The sequence below is a fragment of the Engraulis encrasicolus genome, chromosome 6 (genome assembly GCF_034702125.1).
Source record: "Engraulis encrasicolus isolate BLACKSEA-1 chromosome 6, IST_EnEncr_1.0, whole genome shotgun sequence".
Classification (NCBI taxonomy): Eukaryota; Metazoa; Chordata; class Actinopteri; order Clupeiformes; family Engraulidae; genus Engraulis; species Engraulis encrasicolus.
In genome coordinates, this window is record NC_085862.1 from 16757795 (window position 1) to 16779704 (window position 21910).

General features: G+C 45.7%; 1 protein-coding gene across 1 annotated transcript; it reads left to right on the forward strand.

The window, feature by feature from the left end:
* The first annotated feature begins 10157 nt into the window (after window positions 1-10157).
* On the forward strand, window positions 10158-20071 carry LOC134450807 (paired mesoderm homeobox protein 1-like). Its single transcript, XM_063200799.1, has 4 exons — window positions 10158-11670; window positions 14459-14628; window positions 16494-16672; window positions 18692-20071. Exons 1-4 carry the CDS (start codon window positions 11424-11426, stop codon window positions 18822-18824), a joined length of 729 nt encoding a protein of 242 aa, XP_063056869.1. The 5' UTR covers window positions 10158-11423; the 3' UTR covers window positions 18825-20071.
* Window positions 20072-21910: the final 1839 nt, after the last annotated feature.

Sequence of the window (21910 nt, forward strand, 5' to 3'; positions counted from 1 at the left end):
CATGTCGCAAAACAACCTTTCTTTAAAATGGATCTTTTTTTATTGTTATTTTCACAGTTACATGAACTTATAGTGTGTATTGTGACAACATGAAATGTAATTAAATGATATTCAACTGTATACAACTGCTAAAAATTACTATCACGATATAAACAATATAGGAGAAAGGTCACGATATACACTTTTATATCACAATAACGATATTTATCGTCATATTGCCCAGCCCTAGTGCCCATACAAAGACTCCTCACTCCTCGCTCCCTTCCAAACCATGCGACCACACACGAAAGGTCTTATACTGTAGCAGGATCCCTAAACATTTGCTACAATACAAAGCAAGCAAGCACTGAAAAAAAAGGTTTGTGTTTTATATGACATATTGTTAAGCTGAGACGCTGAAAAGCAGACACGGGCCCTTTGTGAGCTGTGAACGTGGAGGCGAGAGAGAGAGAGAGAGAGAGAGAGAGAGAGAGAGAGAGAGAGAGAGAGAGAGAGAGAGAGAGAGAGAGAGAGAGAGAGAGAGGGCTGCTGGGAAGATGCAGGGTGTGTGCGGCATTGCATGGTGGAGGTTGTGGGAACTGAGTTTCATCACGATACTCAGACACCCCGCTGACTCATCCCTGCACCCAGGGGTGCCGACAGGGGGGGAACAAAGGGGACAGTTATCCCTGGCAGCCCAGGGAGACAGGGGCCCCAGAATTGGGTCCTCATTACATTGTATGTATTGGGTTATGGGGCCCTTTCAAACGACTTTGTCCTGGGCCCGGCCCAAGCTGTCAGCGGCCCTGCCTGCACCACATCCTACCCTCTGTGAGAGAGAGAGAGAGAGAGAGAGAGAGAGAGAGAGAGAGAGAGAGAGAGAGAGAGAGAGAGAGAGCATCCTATCACTAGGGAACGGGATGGCTGGTCTTTCCAAATAACCGATTGCAAGACACATGGGAAATAAATTGCTTTCAGATGGATAAGGCGAAGGAAGGAGCAGAGAGGAGTGTGGAGGAGAGCGAAGGAGGAGGAGGAGGAGGAGGAGGAGCAGGCGGGTGAAGGGGGTGAGTTGAAGAGAGGAGAGAAAAAGAGAAGGAGAAGACGAGGAGGAAGAGGAAGAAGATGGTGAGGAGGTGGAAGAGGAGGAGGATGAGAGAAAAGAAGAGAAGAGGAGAGAAGAAGAGGAGGAGGAGGAGGAGGAGGACAAGGAGAGCTTTTGCTTTATGCGGCCCTCTCCCACAGTGTTGTGCGGCTCTGCGCCACCCTGGCACCCTCCCAGCTCTGTCAAAAGTCATCTATGTAAGAGACCCCACCACCGCCATACACACAAATGCAGACAAACACACACACACACACAAACACACACACACACACATACACACACACACACACACACACACACACACACACACACACACACACACACACACACACACACACACACACACACACTATAGTCCTCCACTACTGGCAGCACTGCCACAGACACACAGACACATACACACAGACTATAGCCCTCCACCACCAGCATCACTGCCATACACACACACTCTCTCTCTCTCTCTCTCTCGCCCTCCACCACCATCACTGCCTCTATAGACACACACACACACACACACACACACACACACACACACACACACACACACACACACACACACACGCACCCCTCTACCACCACCAGCACTGCCATACACACACACACACTCTCTCTCTCTCTCTAGCCCTCCACCACCATCACTGCCTCTATAGACACACTCACAGACACACTCATACACACACACACCCCTCCACCGCCACCAGCACTGCCGCCACCGCCACCACCACCACCACCTTCTTTCCTCTTTAAATATCCAGACATGACAGGCAAGAGGGGGAATTCCATGGGGCAGGCAGGGAGGGGAGCGCCAGCGCCAGACGTGCCATTCAGCGTTTGCGGTAAAAGGGATTCAAACTGATGTTGTGACATTCAAATTCCAGCAAATGTCATCAACCTTCATCAGTGCCGAGCGCGCGGCGGCGGTGAGACAGGCGGGGCCCGTCGCCGGGGCCGATCCCGGGGCCAGGGCTATTAGTATGTGGTGTTAACCCCACCAAATACCTGTCATGAGACTCTCTTTTGTTGCGCAGACGAAAACACGCATGTCAACATATGACTATGGGAATGTAATGCAACCTTTAGCAGCCCCTGCATGCAATTTACTGCATTTTACACAGTGCATTATGAGTAATGGGAGCGGTCTTGGCAGTGACTCCGTGGACCTCTCAGCACTACAGTATATGTTTCATTAGACACTGCCGTCTGATTTTCGCTGCTTGCACTCGAACATAATACTGCATGCGTAGAAATCTTTTTGCAAAGCCTCATATTTCTTGGGAATGATCAATCAACAAACAGGACCTTTGATAGCTCCTCTACAGTGCTCCGCAACAGAGGAAAATTAATGGTCTATGAAGACGTGTATTTCAATCCGCAAGAAGCAAGCAAGCTAACGGGGGACTATTGGTACTGGATAGAGAATAAAATGTACTTTCTCTCACACATTTGTGACTTGCTGAGAAGTTCTTCTTTGGTGGTTTTTCGGGTAATCAGACTTCTGGATTTCTGGATGCTTTTGTGATGCCTGTTGATCTTGTCAAAAACTACTAAATCTTTCTATGGCTGTCAGCTGGGTAGATGGTCAGGGCTGTATAGACAATGTTGTGTCTCCCATCATACCATGACCTTGGCTATATCTATAAAGGGCAGGTAAGCGGTTAGGACGTCAGACTTGTAGCCCAAAGGTTGCTGGTTCGACTCCCAACCCGCCAGGTTGGTGGGGGGAGTAATTAGCCAGTGCTCTCCCCCATGACTGAGGCACACTGAGCATGGTACCGTCCCACCGCACTGCTCCATTGGGGGCTGCCATCTTACATGGGTGAGGCATAAATGCAATTTCGTCGTGCGCTGTGGAGTGCTGTGTAACAATGACAATGGAAGTTGGAGTTTCCCAGGTGGGGTTTCAGTTCACTTTCACTAAAGGACAGAGGTGGATAAACTGAAGTAAAAACGGCTGCCATGTGTTTCTTCTACCTTCTACCAACAAAGGGGATAGAACTACTTAGGAACAGTTAAATGAGCGGACTGGCTGGAAACAAACACTATTATTATGTTGCGGCAGGATGTTTACTTTCTGGACTTGGAGTCGGGTTATCCTCTGAGTTCTGTAGCATGGCCAGGTATTTCCCCGTTGCTGCAGTTCCATATTTTGTTAATGTTTGTTGTTAAAATACCTCAACATAAAATGCCTTGACATTAATTCTCCAGCATAGATCCTGGGACATAGGCCTATTTGAAATGTACAATTATCCCCAATATATGACATCAGTATTCTGTGTCTCCTTTGGTAAGCGTCTCTATTACTGTGTTTTCATGTCTGTTGTTCGGCAGGGGGAACTAGGTTTCCATTATCCATTTGAACAATAGGCTGGTCCCCTTTGGCAAAACTAGCCATGCTATGAGTTGGAGTTTTGGCTGAACGGTCTCAGCTTGGAGCTCCACGGAGGAAGTGTGAGCTGAAGTTGCAGTTTGCCGTGATTTTTTCTCTTTTTTAGCTCATTACTGCATTTCGACGGCAAAAAATAATACAATGATACATGTGTATGAAGGCCTTTTTGGATGACTAACCACAATCCTCCAAACCGGAGGCACGGCATGGGAATAGGAGAACATCATCCGCGAGGAACAAAACCATAATGATTAGGGCTTTATACCAGAAACTTCTGGTATACCCGAGACGGGAACAAGGATACACTATATATTTCTATTCTTCTGCAAAGAGTTAAGGAATGTTGTTCATTGTCACGTGACATGCCCCCCCCCACAGACTCATACATTACCCCCATCCACCCCAGCATCTCTCACCCCCCCCACCACCACCCCCACCCCCTTCCTGCAAGAACATGTTGAGCCCAGATGTGGCAGCAGTGCAGGCACATCAAAGCACCTCCCTTCAGTCCCACTCCTATTGCAGCGCCAACTGTAAATGTCCGGGACACGCAGAGCGGAAAATATGAAACCTTTCCAGTGCTCCTAAACGCCACGCTTTTACTCCAATCCCCCCTTATTTTCAGAAAAGCGACCGAGCGAGAGAGAGTGAGAGAGAGTGAGAGAGAGAGAGAGAGAGAGAGAGAGAGAGAGAGAGAGAGAGAGAAAGTGTGAGGCTACTTGCGTCTTTCCCACTCTCCTTTTTGTTTATGTACAGTTGGCTGAGGGTGGTGAAACGCGTAACTCTTAAGAAGTGTGAATATTGATGGAGAGGTATGACAGTTGTCAAAGCAAAGCATTTTTTTGAGACAGTGTCTGACTTGCCTAAACCTCTCAACCTCTGCAGATGTGTCTAAGTGTAAGCATTTAGTACTACACTCACCACCGGACCTCAGTAAATGAATGCATATTCAAGGAGAGGAAAGTTGTTATTAATCGTCTGTTGTCGTGTTTACTTATGGTGTATTGCTATACTGTATAATATTTACATTCGAAGTTGTATAACAAGTCATTTAAAGCTTCGTTCATCTGTGTATTGTACCGTAGAGTGGGGCACACCAGTAAAAACCTTCACTTTACAGGTCAGTATACCGTAGGCTACTGGTACTTTAACACACAGTACACACTGTATGGCCTCACTTACAAGACTACATCAAACAAAACTGCTCAACCACGGTCTCCCACTCTCACAAATGAAAGTGTAATTACTTTTGGAAAAGACTTACTGACAAACACAGATGTAAAAAAAAACCCTTTTAAGTCAGGTATAAAACATGGGTGTGCAAAAGGGTAAGTATCATGGAGCTGTTTATCAATTATGAAAAGACTAAAGGTGTAAGAAATGAAATAGCCAGGAGTGGCAAAAGTGCTGTGTAATTAACGTCATTCAGAATAAATAACGCTGCTTTGACGTTGAAATGAATGAATTAAATCATCACGACTTTTAGCGGGAACTTAAAAAGCAGTTTTGTGTAAAAACAAGCGTTTGAATGATGGAAATTTTAGTTTTAACCAACATGTTGGCTTGTCTCGTGCCTCATTGGCAAATTGCCTTGACACATTTTTTTGCTAGCGCACAGTTATTTTGAATGCTTTCAGGCTTGCAAGACTTGGCAGAAACAGATGACTTTTGTCTTGACATTTCCATAATGTATTCAGTGAGAAAAACATTATTATCATATTTTCATGGTGAGAAAGCCTCCTTTCATTATCCCCTTCAGATGGTTCCCATCAGCCCTTCTGTATCTGTGTGTGTGTGTTGTGTGTGTGCATGTGCGTGTGTGTGTGTGTGTGTGGGGAGAGAGAGAGAGAGAGAGAGAGAGAGAGAGAGAGAGAGAGAGAGAGAGAGACTGTTAGAGAGAGAGAGTTTCCACTACATCTCAACTTCACATGTGATTAAGTGCTAAGGTTAATGGGTTGAATTCATATTCAGCCTAGAGGCAGATAGACACAAACTCTCTCTCCCTCTCTCTCTCACACACACACACGCATGGACACTCACAAACACGGACACGCACACACACACACTCCGATTCATTTCCATCCACTCAACATTATCTCTCTCTCTCTCCTCTCTCTCTTTCTTTTCTTTTAACTGAAAAAATCCAGTTCAGTGCTCACGTTTATGCTCTCTCTCTGTCTCTCTCTCTCTCTCTCCCTCCCGACCTAACGTCTCGTCTCAACCTCCCTGACCCATCCCCTCTCTGTATCAACACACTCAGCGGTTGCCTTAATTGCCTGCCGCTACGCATTAATAAATGACTCGTCCCTGAGTCCCATCTCACTCCCCTAGGCAGAGCGTCCGCGCCCCCACTCCCCCTGCCCCTTACACCCTGTTTATCTTTCATACCCCCAACCCCAAACGACCCCCCCATCACCATCACCACCAACACCACCACCATAACATATCCTCCCTCCCAGCGCCGCTCATCAATTAGTCCCCGAGCGCTTTAGTGCGGCTGGGGTCGGGGGGTCGCGGGGGTTAATATAAGAATGAGCCCAATTTTCAACAAGTGGGGCCCCCGCCGGGAGGTTGGGGGTGGAGGTTGGGGGCGGGGGTGCAGGAATGCAGCGCGGACGACCACATCAGTGGGGGACGCTCTCGGGTCATCAGCCGGGGCCGGATGGAGAGGAGAGGAGAGGAGAGGAGGGGAGAGGAGAGGAGAGGAGAGGAGAGGAGAGGAGGGGAGGGGAGAGGAGGAAAGAAGAGAGGAAAAGAAGGGAGAAAAGAGTAGAGTAGAGGAGAGGAGAGGAGAGGAGAGGAGGAAAGAAGAGAGGAGGGGAGAGGAGAGGAGAGGAGAGGAGAGGAGAGGAGGGGAGAGGAGGAAAGAAGAGAGGAGGGGAGAGGAGAGGAGAGGAGAGGAGAGGAGAGGAGGGGAGGGGAGAGGAGGAAAGAAGAGAGGAAAAGAAGGGAGAAAAGAGTAGAGGAGGGGAGATTAGAGGAAAGGAGAGCAGAGGAGAGGAGAGGAAAGGAGGAGGGAGGAAGATAAGAAAGGAGAGGAAAGAAGAAGGGAAAAGAAGAGAGGAGAGGAAATGCTTTTTCACCTCCTAGAGGAGAGCAGGGTAGAGGACAGCGGAGCATTAGAGAGAAGACGAGGGGGAAAGGAAGAGAGGAGAAGAGAGGATAGGAGAGGAGAGGAGTGAGAGAAGAGGAAAGGCAGAGAGCAAGAGGAGAGAATAAAAGAGAAGAAGAGAAAAAGAAGGGGAAAAAGAAGAAGAGGGAGAGAGAGAAAATGAGGAGAGGAGAGAAGATGAGAGAAGAATGAAAAGGAAAGGAAAGGAAAGGAAAGTAAAGGAAAGGAAAGGAGAAGAAAAAAGAAGGGAGGACCAGAGATTAGAACAGAGGAGAGAAGATGAGATGAGAAGAGGGGAGAGAAGAGGGGATTGGAGAGGAGTTGAGAGGAAAATAATGGAGAAAATTCAGAGGAGTGGAGAGGAGAGGAGAAGAGGAGGAGAGGAGGAGAGGAGGGTAGGCCAGGAGAGGAAAAGTATAAAAAGGAAAGAAAATAAAAGGAAGAAAATAGGAGAGGACTGCAGAGGGGAGGAGAGGGGAAGACAAAAGAGATGAGGGAAGGAGAGGAGCAACTTCTTCGCTTGCCCATTAGCCAGTCCGTGTGTTTGTTTGTTGGTCGGTGTGACTATTCAGATGAGCAACTGCAGGGCCGTTTGGCGTTATGTGTTATTTGCTTGTTGGATATGAGGGTGGTAGAGCAGAGTGTTGGGGTCTACTGGACTGGGAGGAGGGGGGATGTTGGGGAGAGGGTCTGGTTCTGTTGGACATGTGGGGGGGCGGTGGAAAGAGGGTCAGGGTCTATTGGACATTGGAGGGTGGGTGTTGGGGAGAGGGTCTGGTTCTGTTGGACGTGGGGGGGGGGGGGTCTCTGGGTGTGTTGGACATGGGGGGTGGTGGGGAGAGGGTCGGGCTCTATTTTCACTCTGAAGAGTGTGGAAGTGTTTAAGAGGACATAAATCACACAGCTCATGGGGCAGTTCCTTACTCAGATGATGCCCGTATCAAAGGCTGACTGCATGGTCATCTCAACACTCCCCCAGCGCAACCATACTAACACACACAGGCACGTATGCACGCACACATACACAAACACGCACGCACGCACGCACGCACGCACGCACGCACGCAGGCACACACACAGGCACACGCACACACACACACACACATGCATAAGATATGCACGCTCACACACACACACACATGCATGCACACACACACACACACATGCATGCACGCACACACAGACACACACACACACACACACACACATGAATATCAGGGCAGGAGTTTAACTGATGCAATATCTGCTCAAACATTACAACACCATTTGAATATGTCGCTCACAATCATTATGAAAATATGTTAAGTGTGACATTAGTACTACAAATGACGACGATAAATGCAGGTTCTACTTATACTTTGATGACTTTCCAAAACACACACACACACACACACACACACACACACACACACACACACACACACACACACACACACACACACACACACACACACACACATTATAGTTGATATTTTAAAGTGATAAAACATATTTAGAATTTTAATATTTGACTTTGGTCTGACTCTTACATTCCCTGCTTGACTTAATGAGACGCTTTCAACGTTTTTTCCTTTAAGGCTTTTTCATAAAGTCATCAGAGCGGAACCCAGTGACCACATTTTACAAGACAGTTTAAACAAATTACAGCAATGTGATAGCATTTAATTTGAAGTTTGTATCTGTCATTACCGTATACTCGCCTGGTGTTTTACCACATAAACATTAAACATACTCAACAAGTGAGAAAAAAAGAGAGCTTTGCTGTACGCAGCACGTTACACATATTGAGAGCCACACACAACCGATGTACAGAAAGCTACTCTTCTGTTAAATATTCCGTAAAAGCTTATTACATCGCTTGGCATGTGTGGTCAAGGTTTTTTAATTTTTATTTTAGTTTTCAGGGGGAAGTAATTAAAACTGCTTTCAGATTTAATTTTGCATGCAAATGTCAAAAAACACATCATTATCACAAGGAAATAATTAATTTTCTTCACAAACTGAGCTTGAAACTACGTTACCTTGTTGACTAACAGTGATGCAGTAATATAACTGTTAATAAAGAATAAGAACTGCACTGAGGATATGATCAACTTAAACACAAGATATGCATGAATTACATGGGTGACTGACACGGCACATTTGTTGAATACATGATTAAGTGCATGCCTGTGCAATTGGCACACATGGGATAGGCCTAAAACAAACTAATTAAGTTGTTTTTACGCAGTGTTGGAGCATGTGTTGAAGCGTCTGCTGGGACACCACCCACCATGCCAAACAATGCTCTAATGAAAGCCACACAAACTCTGGACGCAAGTCAATTAAGGAATTACATTTTTTTTAACCATAATTCAAACACATTGCAGCGGTTGCAGCTTTATGTAAATCCTTCCTCTATTTTGCAAACAAAATAATTTAATTAATGTACTCTGATGTAGGCACTGTTCATGACCTACCAAGACAGCTAGTTTGTGATGGCCCAGTTCCATCCATGCAGCCTTCTCACTAATGTGCAGATCATCTGTCCACTAGGCATTACTTATACAGAGGGGCTACTTTTAAGCAGATAAAACACATAGTATGCGGGCCTATTTTTCAAACACACACACACACACACACACACACACATCTCCAGAATTCTAAACAAAGTAGTTGCATTTGAAAGCAAAATAATATGCCCTCTCCCATTAACACACGCAATCACGCACGCACACACACTTGTAAAATATGGAGGTTGGAAAGACACAGTCCTGTCAAACATGAGATTGACAGTAGCCCAATAATTAATCACGAAGCTTAATTCTACAAATTACCACACACAAATATAGGCTACTGGTTAACGAAATGATTTGTAAGGGTTGCTGTCCACCGCCAAACTGATCATTTCCTAATCGTGTTGACGTACAACGCTGCCACGATGCGCAAACGCGCACAAAGGGCCACTTCTCGCGCATTTTTAAAAATGTCATTATGCAGCCTTCCGTGCAGCCTATTTAAAATCATAAGCCTACATATTATTCCTGTACAGGGCAGGATCTCTGTGATATGAGGTCGACGGGTGAAGTCATAAAGGTAGCGGCACCCTCCAAGTGTCAAATTAACACCTATGACAGATGCCTATACTGACAGATAATTCTTATTTTAAACAGGCCATATAGCTGCTTTGATAAAATCTGTCAAACAGCTTAAAGTGTCTTCACAGTGGGTTGAGAATTTCTGGGAAAGGGAAAGTAGCCTATGCTGGCTATGTGTCCATGCATTTCACGCAATATTTCACAAACAGACTTTCTGCATCTAAAAAACGCAATTCGCATAGGCCTATTATTCGATGTGTAGGCCGGGGACGTGCAAAAATTGTCGGCGAACAATTGAAAGACAAAATAATGCATGTGGTGAATTATTACATATTTCTATTTGCCCGATATGAAAGGAAAATAAATATGGCTACACGAACGAATAAGTAGGCTACATTAAATTGTAAATGTAGCACGCACGGTAATATTATTTTCAGAGAGGTATATGGTCTAGCCTATGCACCTTTTGAAGCCAACAGCTGGAGCAATGCAATGGTCTCGAATTTCGAGTCAGCGGATTTTAGTCATAAGCATGCCTAGTGAAGTTTCTGCTTTCTACCACATGGCGACATTAATTCTGGACAAGATTTATATTCTCGCAAAACACGGCCAGAACATAAGAGGGAGGTAATGACCAAAAGTCAACCAAATCCGACCTTAATTAAAAAATACGGGGAGGATGGGAGAGGGTCGCCACATCTGGATTCAATTTGCGGCGCTTTGATGACATCAATGGCTTCTTTTCCTAGATTGAAATGGGGGTGTTGCTCCGACCGTCGGACCCTAGTGAGAAATTTCCTGTCAGACTACAACTAGTGAAATCACTGCATTGCACTGCCTCACTCAATGGCTCAGCTCCCGGTTCTAAATAAAGAAAAAAAATGTGAAAACAAACAGAAGCGTCAACGTAGTCTAATTCACCTAGAATGGTTGCCTTTGTTTTACTATTTGGAGGTTGAACTTCACACCTCACATGATGTTCCGTGTGATGATTGCAGTCTGATACTACTGATCGAAGTCTTTGATAAACTACTTAACCTTTCTGTCTGTTTACAATACACTGCTAAGTCGACACCACATGCTTTGCTGATGAATGACTTGTGTAGATGAAAAAACGGTGTTTTATTAGCGCGTGCGTGAGGGTGGGATTGTGTGGGCATGAAACGAGGCGCCTGTAAAGAGAAGAGAGGAGCTCAAAAGCTCACGCGCGTAATGAGAGTTTCATGCGTCGCGATTACTTTCCCAGGGGACCTAATAGCTCGCGCGTGTGTTCGACAGCACAGGCGCGAGGGGAGCCTAGAGGGTTCGGCCTCTCCTGCTACACGCGCCTCTCCCGGACTTCATCACTTCCGCAGCCGAACATCTCATCTCCCTCTCGAGCACTCGCAATGAAAACACGAGAGCATTCAGCAACTGCCAGCTCGTAAGGGCGAGGCTCGAACAAACCTAGAACTGTTTTCAAGGTTTGCAGTTCGCTCTTGCATTATTTAAAACCAAATCAAGGAAAGTATCTTGGGCAATGCCAGGACTCAAGCCGATCGAAGCATCAGAATAAGCAATTTTAAAAAGTCATCGGGGGTGATTTGCTGCTGACATCTCCTCCAAACCGGACTAAGGATGCTGGACTCCTGAGGACTGCGACACGGAAGCTACTTACGGATTCGTTTTCTTGTCCTCTACAGAAAAGGATTTTTGCTGAAGCCCGAACCGGTTGGATCAAGTAGGCGATTATATAATATCATTCCTATCTGTTTGGTGTGCGTCATGACTTCTAGCTATGCGCCTGTAGTGGACAGACAAGCCACGCTGCCCTGTCGCACGGACAGTCCCATCACTGCTAACCTGGAACATTTGCAGGCTAAAAAAAACTTCTCCGTTAGTCACCTGTTGGATCTGGAGGAAGCCCGTGAGATGGTGGGAACGCAAGCGGAAGACAACACGGGGGAGTCGGGGCGAAGCATGATGGAGTCTCCCGGTTTGACAAGCGGTAGCGACACAGCGCAACAAGAAAGTGAGTTTCATGGGGGCTTCTCGGTTGCAGCACTGACTTTAAGTGTAACAGCACAAAAGGGTTTATTTATTGGATTTGGATAAATACTTTACGCATCACTTTACGCGCTGTATTTTGTTGGTTAAATATGTTTAGCTTGCCTTTATATCTGCTTTACTGTGGTGTATTAACTAAGAAGAGAAGGTCCAGCATCTCGAATAGTATATTCACCCAGATGTCAGCCTTAAACGTCAATAGATTGTTCTCTTACGCAAGGTCTTCAAGAGTGGGTCTTGTAGGTTAGGCTACCATATCACCATTGTTTAATTCGGATAACTCAGCAATAAATGCCAGACAGTTTACTCGAAACAGTATTATTTCAAGGAATACATTAGAGTGTGGATTGAGATTGCCAAGCAGATAGGCTATTACTTTGAAGGCCCATCCATAAGCCATCATCAGGCAACATCAGCCTATTTTAAAGGTGTATTATGGCATTCACGGGTTGAGCAAACTGTTGTACCCTGTGTAAAAGCAACAACAACAAAATCTTATCTCAGACTATCTCCATCTAACTGGCAGCCAGCAACGAAGACCATCACAACAGTACAATTTATACACTTGTGCCAGAGGTATACCTATAACAAATAAGAGTTATTCTCTGTGTGTTTGAAGATAATAGTGTATTAAGAGATCGTCTGGAATTATTTTATGAAAATACAAAAAGCTATATTCATTTTTAAAGTTGTTCTTCAAACTAAGACTAATTCTGTAAATTATTATATATTATTGTACCAGGCGATCACCAGTGTGACAGGACTATCTAAATAATTACTGATTCGTAAAGCCTATCGTAGTGAGAAGCTAGCAGACTAGGCCATCATGGTTTTATAGGCCTCTATTGTTTCGGCCTGTGCCGGTTGACGTTTTTAATCAAAAAAAGCAAACTTGCCACATTTTCCAAAAGTTGAAGAATATAGACGATTCCAATATTTTAAAGCCAACAGTTAAGGTATTGTTTCACGTCTGTAAATGCTTTATTTTAGAAACTATATTTTTTCTTTATTAATTTGCATGCACTCGCTATCGGCCTACATCAGAATTGACCAAAACACTTAAAACCCTCAAATTAATAGCAAAGGGATCTAATAAATCCGAACATAAAACACATGTAATATAACAGTTGAATTTGTTAAGTGTCACGTTACTTATAAGATACTGAATGACATCCAGGTGGAATCTGTGTTCCATCCCTCTGACCTTATCCATGGAGTCTCCACGCGCAGGGGAGTTTCCGCGCCAATCGATTGGTCACTCAATGCTTTCCCCTCTCGTGCAGTTTTATGAGTTGCTCTCGCTGCTGATTGATGCTCAGTTTGAAGGATTGGAATGGCAGGACCAGATCTCGCAGCGTTGCCACACCCCTGCCTTGACACTCACTCTTTGAAAGGATTGTTTTTATCTTATCAGGTCAAAGCGCATTGACCTCAAGGTTGACTTTACCAACTTCTAAAACCTTGTGAGTTAACACAGTATACACAATTGATAGAGAAACACAGCGGCCTTCTTTTACCGACCTGTAACCCTGCGGTATTTTAGCCTAGGCCTACTTGTTATGTTATATGCGTTGGCATCCTATTGGGTCGTTACTTATGGAGTATTATCGCAAAACAAATGCATACAAATATGAACACGCGCCTCATGCCACAGCCAGCTAGGCCCACAATAACCTGGAGCATAATTCATCCACACACTCATTTTTATATCCACAAATGCTCATTTAAAAAAATAAACTAGACCTTATGAGTAATTAATTAATTTGGCATTGCTTTTTCTTGGATTACCTTCAGTTGCCTTTAAATTCATATGGGGAACGATCACAGGCCCGATTATTAAGAGTGTGTGCAGAAAAACGTGCATTTGGTCACGATTTCATCCATCGACTCTCTTTTGGCTCGCTGTCTATTGGGGACTGCCAGATTACGCGTGCTCTAATAATAACGACAGGATCAGGAAAGCTTCATAAAATGATGTGGATTTGCCAAAACTGTCTGAATATTGCTTGAAAAGACCAACATTAGCAGGAGACTAAATCCAGGCCTACAGAGCTTTTTCTACTCAGGTCACACAGGGCCATAATTTAAGACGACGTCATAGCACATTTAAAAACTTAAACAGACAGCCATACCAACTGACTAAAAATAATTACTTACACTATTTTTTTTTAAATAACAAAAACAAAATACAATAGATAACAAATAGCTGCATATTAAAATAACCTATATAATACTCAGTAGGCCTACAAATGAATCCCCACACACTGATGTAATATATATATATATCTCAATCAGAGGACTCACATGAATTAGAAGATTTTAAATTGAGTCAAGTGAGAAAAACAACACTTGGATGGACATACAAGCATGAGTGCACGCACACACACACACACACACACACACACACACACACACACACACACACACAGTCAACAGTGTCAATTGTCCACATGCATGATGAGAGTGACATACGTAGAAATGCAAACCTCTGCATGCCACATAAGAATCACAGAACCATGTCACAATCTAAGGAATGCGAATTTGTTTAGAAGCATCTTTTTTTTTAATCTGTATGCCACTTTCCTCTCCAACATGACAAACAAAACACCTATACCACCTCTGCCTCTCAGAATCTCTATCACTTCCATGTCTTTAACTCTCTGTGCTCCTCTCATTTCTCCTCACATCCTCCTCTTCGCGTCACTTCTCCTCTCTCATCCATCCATTCATCCACCTCTCTCTCCGCATGGCAGACGAGCGTGTGAATGACAAGAAGAAGAGGAAGCAGCGTCGGAACAGGACCACGTTCAACAGCAGTCAGCTGCAGGCCCTGGAGCGCGTCTTCGAGAGGACGCACTACCCCGACGCCTTCGTCCGAGAGGACCTGGCGCGCCGCGTCAACCTCACCGAGGCCCGCGTGCAGGTGGGTCCCGTCACGTCACGTCACCTCTCCTCTCTCTGCCCTCCTCTCTTCTCGTCTCCCCTCTCTGCCCTCCTCTCTTCTCCTCTCCCAAGCTCTCCTCTCGTCTCCCAACCTTTCCTCTCGTCTCCCAACCTCTCCTCTCGTCTCCCAACCTCTCCTCTCCCCTCTCTGCCACCCTCTCCTCTTCCCTCAATGCCCTCCTCTCTTCTCTTCTCTCAACCTCTCCTCGGCTCTCCACACCTCAGCGTTGTCAATTTATATATTTGTGGATGAGGACTTTAAGCTGGCGCCCCACTGGCATGCCGACTTGCATGGAGCTCATTTTGATGCCACGTTAATGGATTGGACACACCAGCATGCAGTCTGCAAAGTGGGGTTACCGCCTCAGCTAAGGAGACAGGAGAAACCCTAGCCTACCTTACCCTTACCCTGTCAAGTGCTGAGGATTGGTCTTCCACTTATAAGTTTAGAAAAGCGTGAAGATTCATGTAATTAGCGGTCGATCAAGTTCAATTGGATATGTAGTGAAATGTGGAAAAGGTACATGGAGGCCGTACACGTACACACACACACACACACATACGTACACACACACGTACGTACACACACACACACACACACACACACACACACACACACACACACACACACACACAAACCCAATGCCTGTGTGTGTGTGTATGGGAGACATTATGTGTCAAATAACACACGCAGCAAGGGATACAAAAACACATACACACACACACACATAGTACACAGGCACGGACACACAGAGTACACAGGCAGGCACGCACGCGCACACACACACACACACACACACACACACACACACACACACACACACACACACACACACGCGTGCATCACACACACACACACACGCGTGCAACACACACACACACACGCGTGCAACACACACACACACGCGTGTGCAACACACACACACGCGCGTGCAACACACACACACGCGTGCAACACACACACACGTGCGCAACACACATGCGCGCGCGCGCACACACACGCGCGCGCGCGCGCACACACACACACACACGTCAGGCACACTACAGTCTACCAGTCTTAATGATGAATGCCTGTTTCATTTCATGATTCATTAGTAGTGGTGTTGGAGTCTCGTACCAAAGAATGTTGTTGGAATAGTAAATACAGGAACTAATGCCTTGCTGTGGAGGAGTAAACATAGGAACTAATGCTCTACTGTTGAGGATCTAAATACAGAAAAAGACAGAAATTACCTCCTGCATCCTCATCCAGGATGAAAGGCTCCTGAGCAAGGAACCCTACCTTACATAGTTCCATGGACTGTGCCGTGTGTGTTATGAAGGCATAATTAAAAAAAAAAAAAAAACATATCTGACACTCGTCAATTGTGACATATAGCTATTCAGGCATATGGACCTGAACGACTACATATCACCATAGACAAGTGGGCTGATCTAATTAAAAAAATAGTGACACTTCCTATTCTGATGATGTTTTGCGACTTTGCCCCATTTAAGGATTTTCCCCACAGCTTATATCTTACTAACATGAGCATGGTCAATCTGTATCAAATGCAAAAAAATATATATTGTGCCTCTGTTAAAAAAAAAAAACAATTTACGATGTGATGCCAAAGTGTATGTGAAGGCTTATTTGTGACCATATGACAATACACACTGTAGCCCTGCTGTGGGGATACCGGATATTGTGCACGGTGATCCACTGTGGTCCAAATGTTTAAAATCCAATAACCTACACATGGCAAGCAAAACAAAACAAATAGCACCATGACAACTCAGGTGATATTGCACTTGTTAAAATGTGTACACTAAATGACTGTTGATTTGTCACTGTCTTCCTCTCAGGTGTGGTTTCAGAACAGACGGGCGAAGTTCCGACGGAACGAGCGGGCTATGTTGGCCAGTAAGAACTCCTCTCTTCTCAAATCCTTCTCCAGCGACGTTACCGTGGAGCAGCCCATGGTGCCACGGCCTGCTCCGAGGCCCAACGACTACCTATCCTGGGGATCCTCTGCCCCATACAGGTACCCGCTTTCTTAATGCATTAAGAATCATTAAGCCTGCGTTATAAGCTTGTTGTCACTAGAATAGCAATGATGATGCTCTCGATCATGCCGAAGTTGTGTGGTATTATGGTAGTTTTAAAATATTTGTCGCATTGAGAATCATTAAGCCTGCGTTTATAAGCTTGTTGTCACTAGAATAGCAATGATGATGCTCTCGATCATGCCGAAGTTGTGTGGTATTATGGTAGTTTTAAAATATGTGTTGGTCTTTTTATGCCTTTATAGTGACAGGATATATAGAGGGATAGGAAATGAGCAGGGAGAGAGAGATGGGGAAGGCTTGGCAAATGACCATGGGCGGAATCGAATCCCGGTCGCCGGTGTAGCAGTCGAGTGCCCAGCCGATTGAGCCATGACAGGGCCAATATGGTAGTTTAAAAAAAAAAAGGAGGAAAGTGCAAAGCATCCCACTGGTGCAACGGTGGCCATTATGAGGCTTCACATATCCTAGATAATAGTCCAGAAAAAGTACAGGTTCCTCTCCATCTTAGAGGATTTCAAAATGAGAGAATCTGCTCAAGTCGTTTTGGAGCTCTGGTCTGTACTACTGACCACTTTCCACATGAAAAATCATTAATTGGCTTAAGGGGTGTTGGGTTACCTTTGTAGCGCTCCCAGAGGCAGGACTCTGTGAAGTCAATTAAGAACACTCCGCACGATGATGATGATGAATGGAACCTCGAAGGACTATTCTGTAATGAAAGGCTTAAAGAAGAATCTTTAGTCAGTCAGTCATCAACTCCCTCACTTACTGTATGCAGTAGTGAGCAGTTAGACCCATACGGTGATTCGCAATCAGGAAACGAAACAAGCGGGAGGCTCAGTGGCCATGTGGACATAAAGGGATAGTTGTAGTTTTTTGTCCAAATTCCTTGCTCAACAACTTAATTTACCTTTGGAGCGGTGCTGTTGAAATTGAGGCTGTGCAATTTCAGTGGTAGCAGCGGGTCGGATGTTGTCATTGGGCTCCGCAGCAGCAGGTAGCCAAATGACTACCAGAGCTGTGTCAGAGCCGCACGGAGCAGAGCGCAGCGGTGTGTTTTATCAGCTGCCTTTAGGTGTGCTTAACCAATTTCTTTAATCAAAAGTTGGCCTGACTGTACGAGATGTAATCACTGTCTCGTGCACGGCCTTGCACTTCAAGCTTCTCAGTGAATTGAGATAGTGTTTCAAAACGACTAGAATGTAAGAGATTAAAGCACTGTTTCCCTACCCAGACAAACGACCCCTGAAATATATCCCCTCTCGTTGCATAAATAACGTCCATTTTCCTAATGAAGGGCAGAGCAGGTCCCCGCCCCATAAGGTACTGAACCCATAATCCCCACATTCCCCTCCAGTCATGAAGTCATCTCAACTCATGAAAACTATACCCCCAAACCCCTCGAAACACCATCAGATGCACAGGGAAACTATAACTCTGACAGTTCCTGTATTTCAAGCTGCCAAAGTGGACAAGGTTAAACGCATATTCGGTGCTTTGAGTTTCCTTCCAGCATCTGGTTGCTGTGCTGTGCTGAGTTGAGGTGGATGGTCTATGTGGGGATTTTTTTTTGCTGTTAGCATCTGAGTTCAATAGCCACTCCGATTATGAAAACACACTCCCCCCTGGGAGTTGCTGCGGGGCTAGCTAGCCCCTGCTGAGCCCTCTAAAATGTTTACACGCCTCATAACGGAGCATCTGTGCTGTGTGCACAATGTGACGCGTCCTTAACTTGGCTTGGTAGAACTGTTCATAATATAATTGGCTTTTTTCTCTGATGTCCGAGTAATCCTTTAACTGTTGTCTAACGATTATTGTGCTGAGCTATTTGAGTAAATACAGTATTAATTTGCTGACTTGACTTAATCAGACATTTAACAGTCTTTTTGACCACCAAATGTGTCCTTACAGAATTCATGGATGGTTGTTTTTTTGTTGACTTAAGTGTTAAAGTGACATTTTGTTTCTCTTCCCTCTTGTTTGTCATCCTCCAGTGCCATGGCCACATACCCTCCAACGTGTGGCAACACGACCTCCACTCAGGGCATGAACATGGCCAACAGTATCGCCAACCTGAGGCTGAAGGCAAAGGAGTACAGCATGAACCAGGTGCCTACTGTCAACTGACTGGAGGACACCACCGTGCCTTAGCCCCCCTGGCCCCTGCTCCCTCCAACCAAATACTCTCTTCTCCTCTCCTCTCCACCCAGATCCCTCCTCAACACAAGCACACACACACACACACACACACACACACACACACACACACACACACACACACACACACACACACACACACACACACACACACACACACACACACACACACACACACACACAAAACACACACACACACACTTCCAACTGGGAGCATCTGGTTTCAGTTAGCCAACTGAGACTTGCAGTCCTTCGGGGCTCCCCAACAAGCATTCCATCTCAAGGCTTTGCTGAGCCAAGAAGACACTATAACAAGGGGCGCACCCAGAACCTGATAGAACAACGCTGCACCCATGAACAAAACTCAAAGCTGCACCCATGAACAAACCGAACCACCATTCACTCAGGCCCACGAGAACCAACGTTGCCTTACATCGTGACAGCAGCCTTTCTGACTGGAAGGAAAAGAAAATCTCTACGCTCTTTACAGAAAAAAAACAACTTGCACTCTCTTGGAGCTCCTCAGTCAAAGTCAACAGCACCACAGCATTGGGAAAAACTCTGCACAGTGAGGAAGCAGAGTGCAGAGCCTGCTCTGTAACGCAATACGAAACGGAACATCCCGTTCACATCCGTCTGTATCCTGACACCTAGAGTGCCTTAGCAGTCTACTTTCTCACTGTGTTACTTTAAAGGCCATAACAGTCAAAAAAGAGGAAAGAAACAGCTAAAAACATGTGTGCGCTTTATCTCATCACAAGTGCCTCACCTGACGTATATATACGCTCCTCGGTAGACTATAGGATGCCTGTGGACTTCTGGGCATCAGTAGCATAAGGACTCTCCTGGTGAAAGGAGGCCCACGACGGATACCCCCACCACACAGGTCTTTGGTGTTTAGCATGGGACGGACTGAGGGTTAACACAAACCCAGGACTTGGTTAAAAGTGTCTGGAACCCATGAGGACTTGGCTAAGAAGTGCCTCAAAGTGGAAAACTGGACTCTGCTCCTTTTTTATCATTCGTTTCAATAATTGGAGCCGAACATTTTTTGTTATTGTCGTTGTTTGTTTTGTTTTGTCTTTTTGATCTAAAGTCATATTACCTTTTGTATATTATCTGAGTATATCGAAATGTGTAATATTCCTTTGCAATAAAAGGATGTGGATTACGGAAAAAAAAAGACACCGCTTGGCTTGAAAAGCTTACTAGTGCTGTTGTGTACACTTCCATATTATCCTTCACCATTGTAGGCAACAGGGGTGACAAATTTATGTCTCATGAGACCATAAGATTTGGTAAACAGTAATACAGCTATAATACAGCTACAACCACATGCACTTAAAAAGACATTTCAGAATAAATATAGGCGTAGTAGTGTTCGGTCACTCGGAACTGGCCGTCTTTTATTACCTGTACTGTAAGTATGAGTGACAGTAACCGCTAACAAGTCAAAGCCATAATTGCAGGGGCACTGTGGCAGACACCCCAGACACACTCTGCATCATGTCACATCATGTCAGGTTTGATAGGGTACCTTTTAGCAGGAAAAAGAGACAGAAAAGTAAATATACAGCGCAAAGACGGCAACAACAGTGGGCTGGCCAGTAGCAGCCTTGCCAAGGAAACAAATAGCAGCAGAATGCAATGCTGTAGGGCTGTGGTTGTGGTGGAAGCATGTGTGTGTTTGTGAGAGAGAGAGAGAGAGAGAGAGAGAGAGAGAGAGAGAGAGCGAGAGAGAGAGAGAGAGAGTGTGCATGTTATTCTCTGCTGATGGACTCCACTGCTCTGCTGGAGGCTGCCTAACTCCCTCCCCCAGGTTATTGGAAAGCTCTGAGGTGTTCATTTCTACCCTCCTCTGCGCGGCGCCTCCTTTTAAAAAATCAACATGCGTCTTGGACCCCACGTCCACACCGTCCTCCCCCCTTCCTCCTTTCCCCCATTCCCCAGGTCCCAAAGTGGCCTTCATGTCCACCAATATTCGTCCTCCTCCCCTCTCCCTCTCCCTCTCCTCCCAACTCCGTCCTCCACCTCCTCCTGCTCCCCCCAGGTCCCTAAGTGGCCTCCAGCCGCCTTCCTGAATAGCTGATGTGGCGGCGTACATCCCAGACGGCCTCCTTTGGTCATCTGATTGGCTGTGACCTGGCGTGACCCCTCAGAGCTGAAAGGTCACACGTGGCATGTGGAGGAGGCAGCGGAGGAGGAGGAGGAGGAGGAGGAGGAGGCGGAGGTTATATGCTCACTTCAGTCACGGCTGCGCCTCTTAACGCCCTTTTTGTAGCAACTTGTGTCGGGGGTGAATATTTCCACTGTCGAGTTTCAGTAGCGTGGTCGGAGTATAGACACGGTGCTTCGCTGGCTTCTTGGAGCCGCTCTTAGAGGATGTTTTCTGCCAAGGTTCAGCTGTTTCTTATGGCTTAGCACCGCGGGTCAGCATGAGGGTCACGGGCAAGCTAGCTTAAGAAAATAAAGCAGCACGGCAAATGGAGAGAGCGAAAGTCTTCATGGTTGCAGAGTATGGGGGGTTATGGTTGTGGGGTGTCGTTTTTGGGGGTGGAGGGGGGGTACACATGAGAGGAAACGCTGACGTTTTCTTTAATGAGCCTCATTTGAGACATTTTTTTCCCTTCCTTTCCTTTCCTGCATTTGAAACTCAACCTCCCACATTAAAATTCCAGTTGTGTTTTCCAACAGCAGCGTCCTTTCATGTGGCCTCGCCCCACGGGGCCCTGACCCGACTCCGGCTCACGCGCCCAGAGCAGCACAGCACAACACAAGAAGAGCACAGCACAGCACAGCACAGCACAGACTAGTAGAGCACATCACAGCACAGCACAGCACAGACTAGAAGAGCACATCACAGCATAGCATAACACAGCACAGCACAGAATAGAAGAGCACATCACATCACATCACAGACTAGTAGAACACATCACAACATACCATAACACAGTAAAGCACAGCAGCACAGCAGAGCAGACCAGAAGAGCACAGCACATCACATCACATCACATCACAGACTAGTAGAGCGTAGCACAGAACAGAACAGCCTAGCA

What these genes read in the sequence shown, in the direction of transcription:
- LOC134450807 (XM_063200799.1), top strand. Translation starts at nt 11,424, where the DNA reads ATGACTTCTAGCTATGCGCCTGTAGTGGACAGACAAGCCACGCTGCCC. An exon ending in TCACCGAGGCCCGCGTGCAG is followed by an intron (nt 14,629 to 16,493) that starts GTGGGTCCCGTC and finishes TCTTCCTCTCAG; the next exon opens with GTGTGGTTTCAGAACAGACG. An exon ending in GGATCCTCTGCCCCATACAG is followed by an intron (nt 16,673 to 18,691) that starts GTACCCGCTTTC and finishes GTCATCCTCCAG; the next exon opens with TGCCATGGCCACATACCCTC.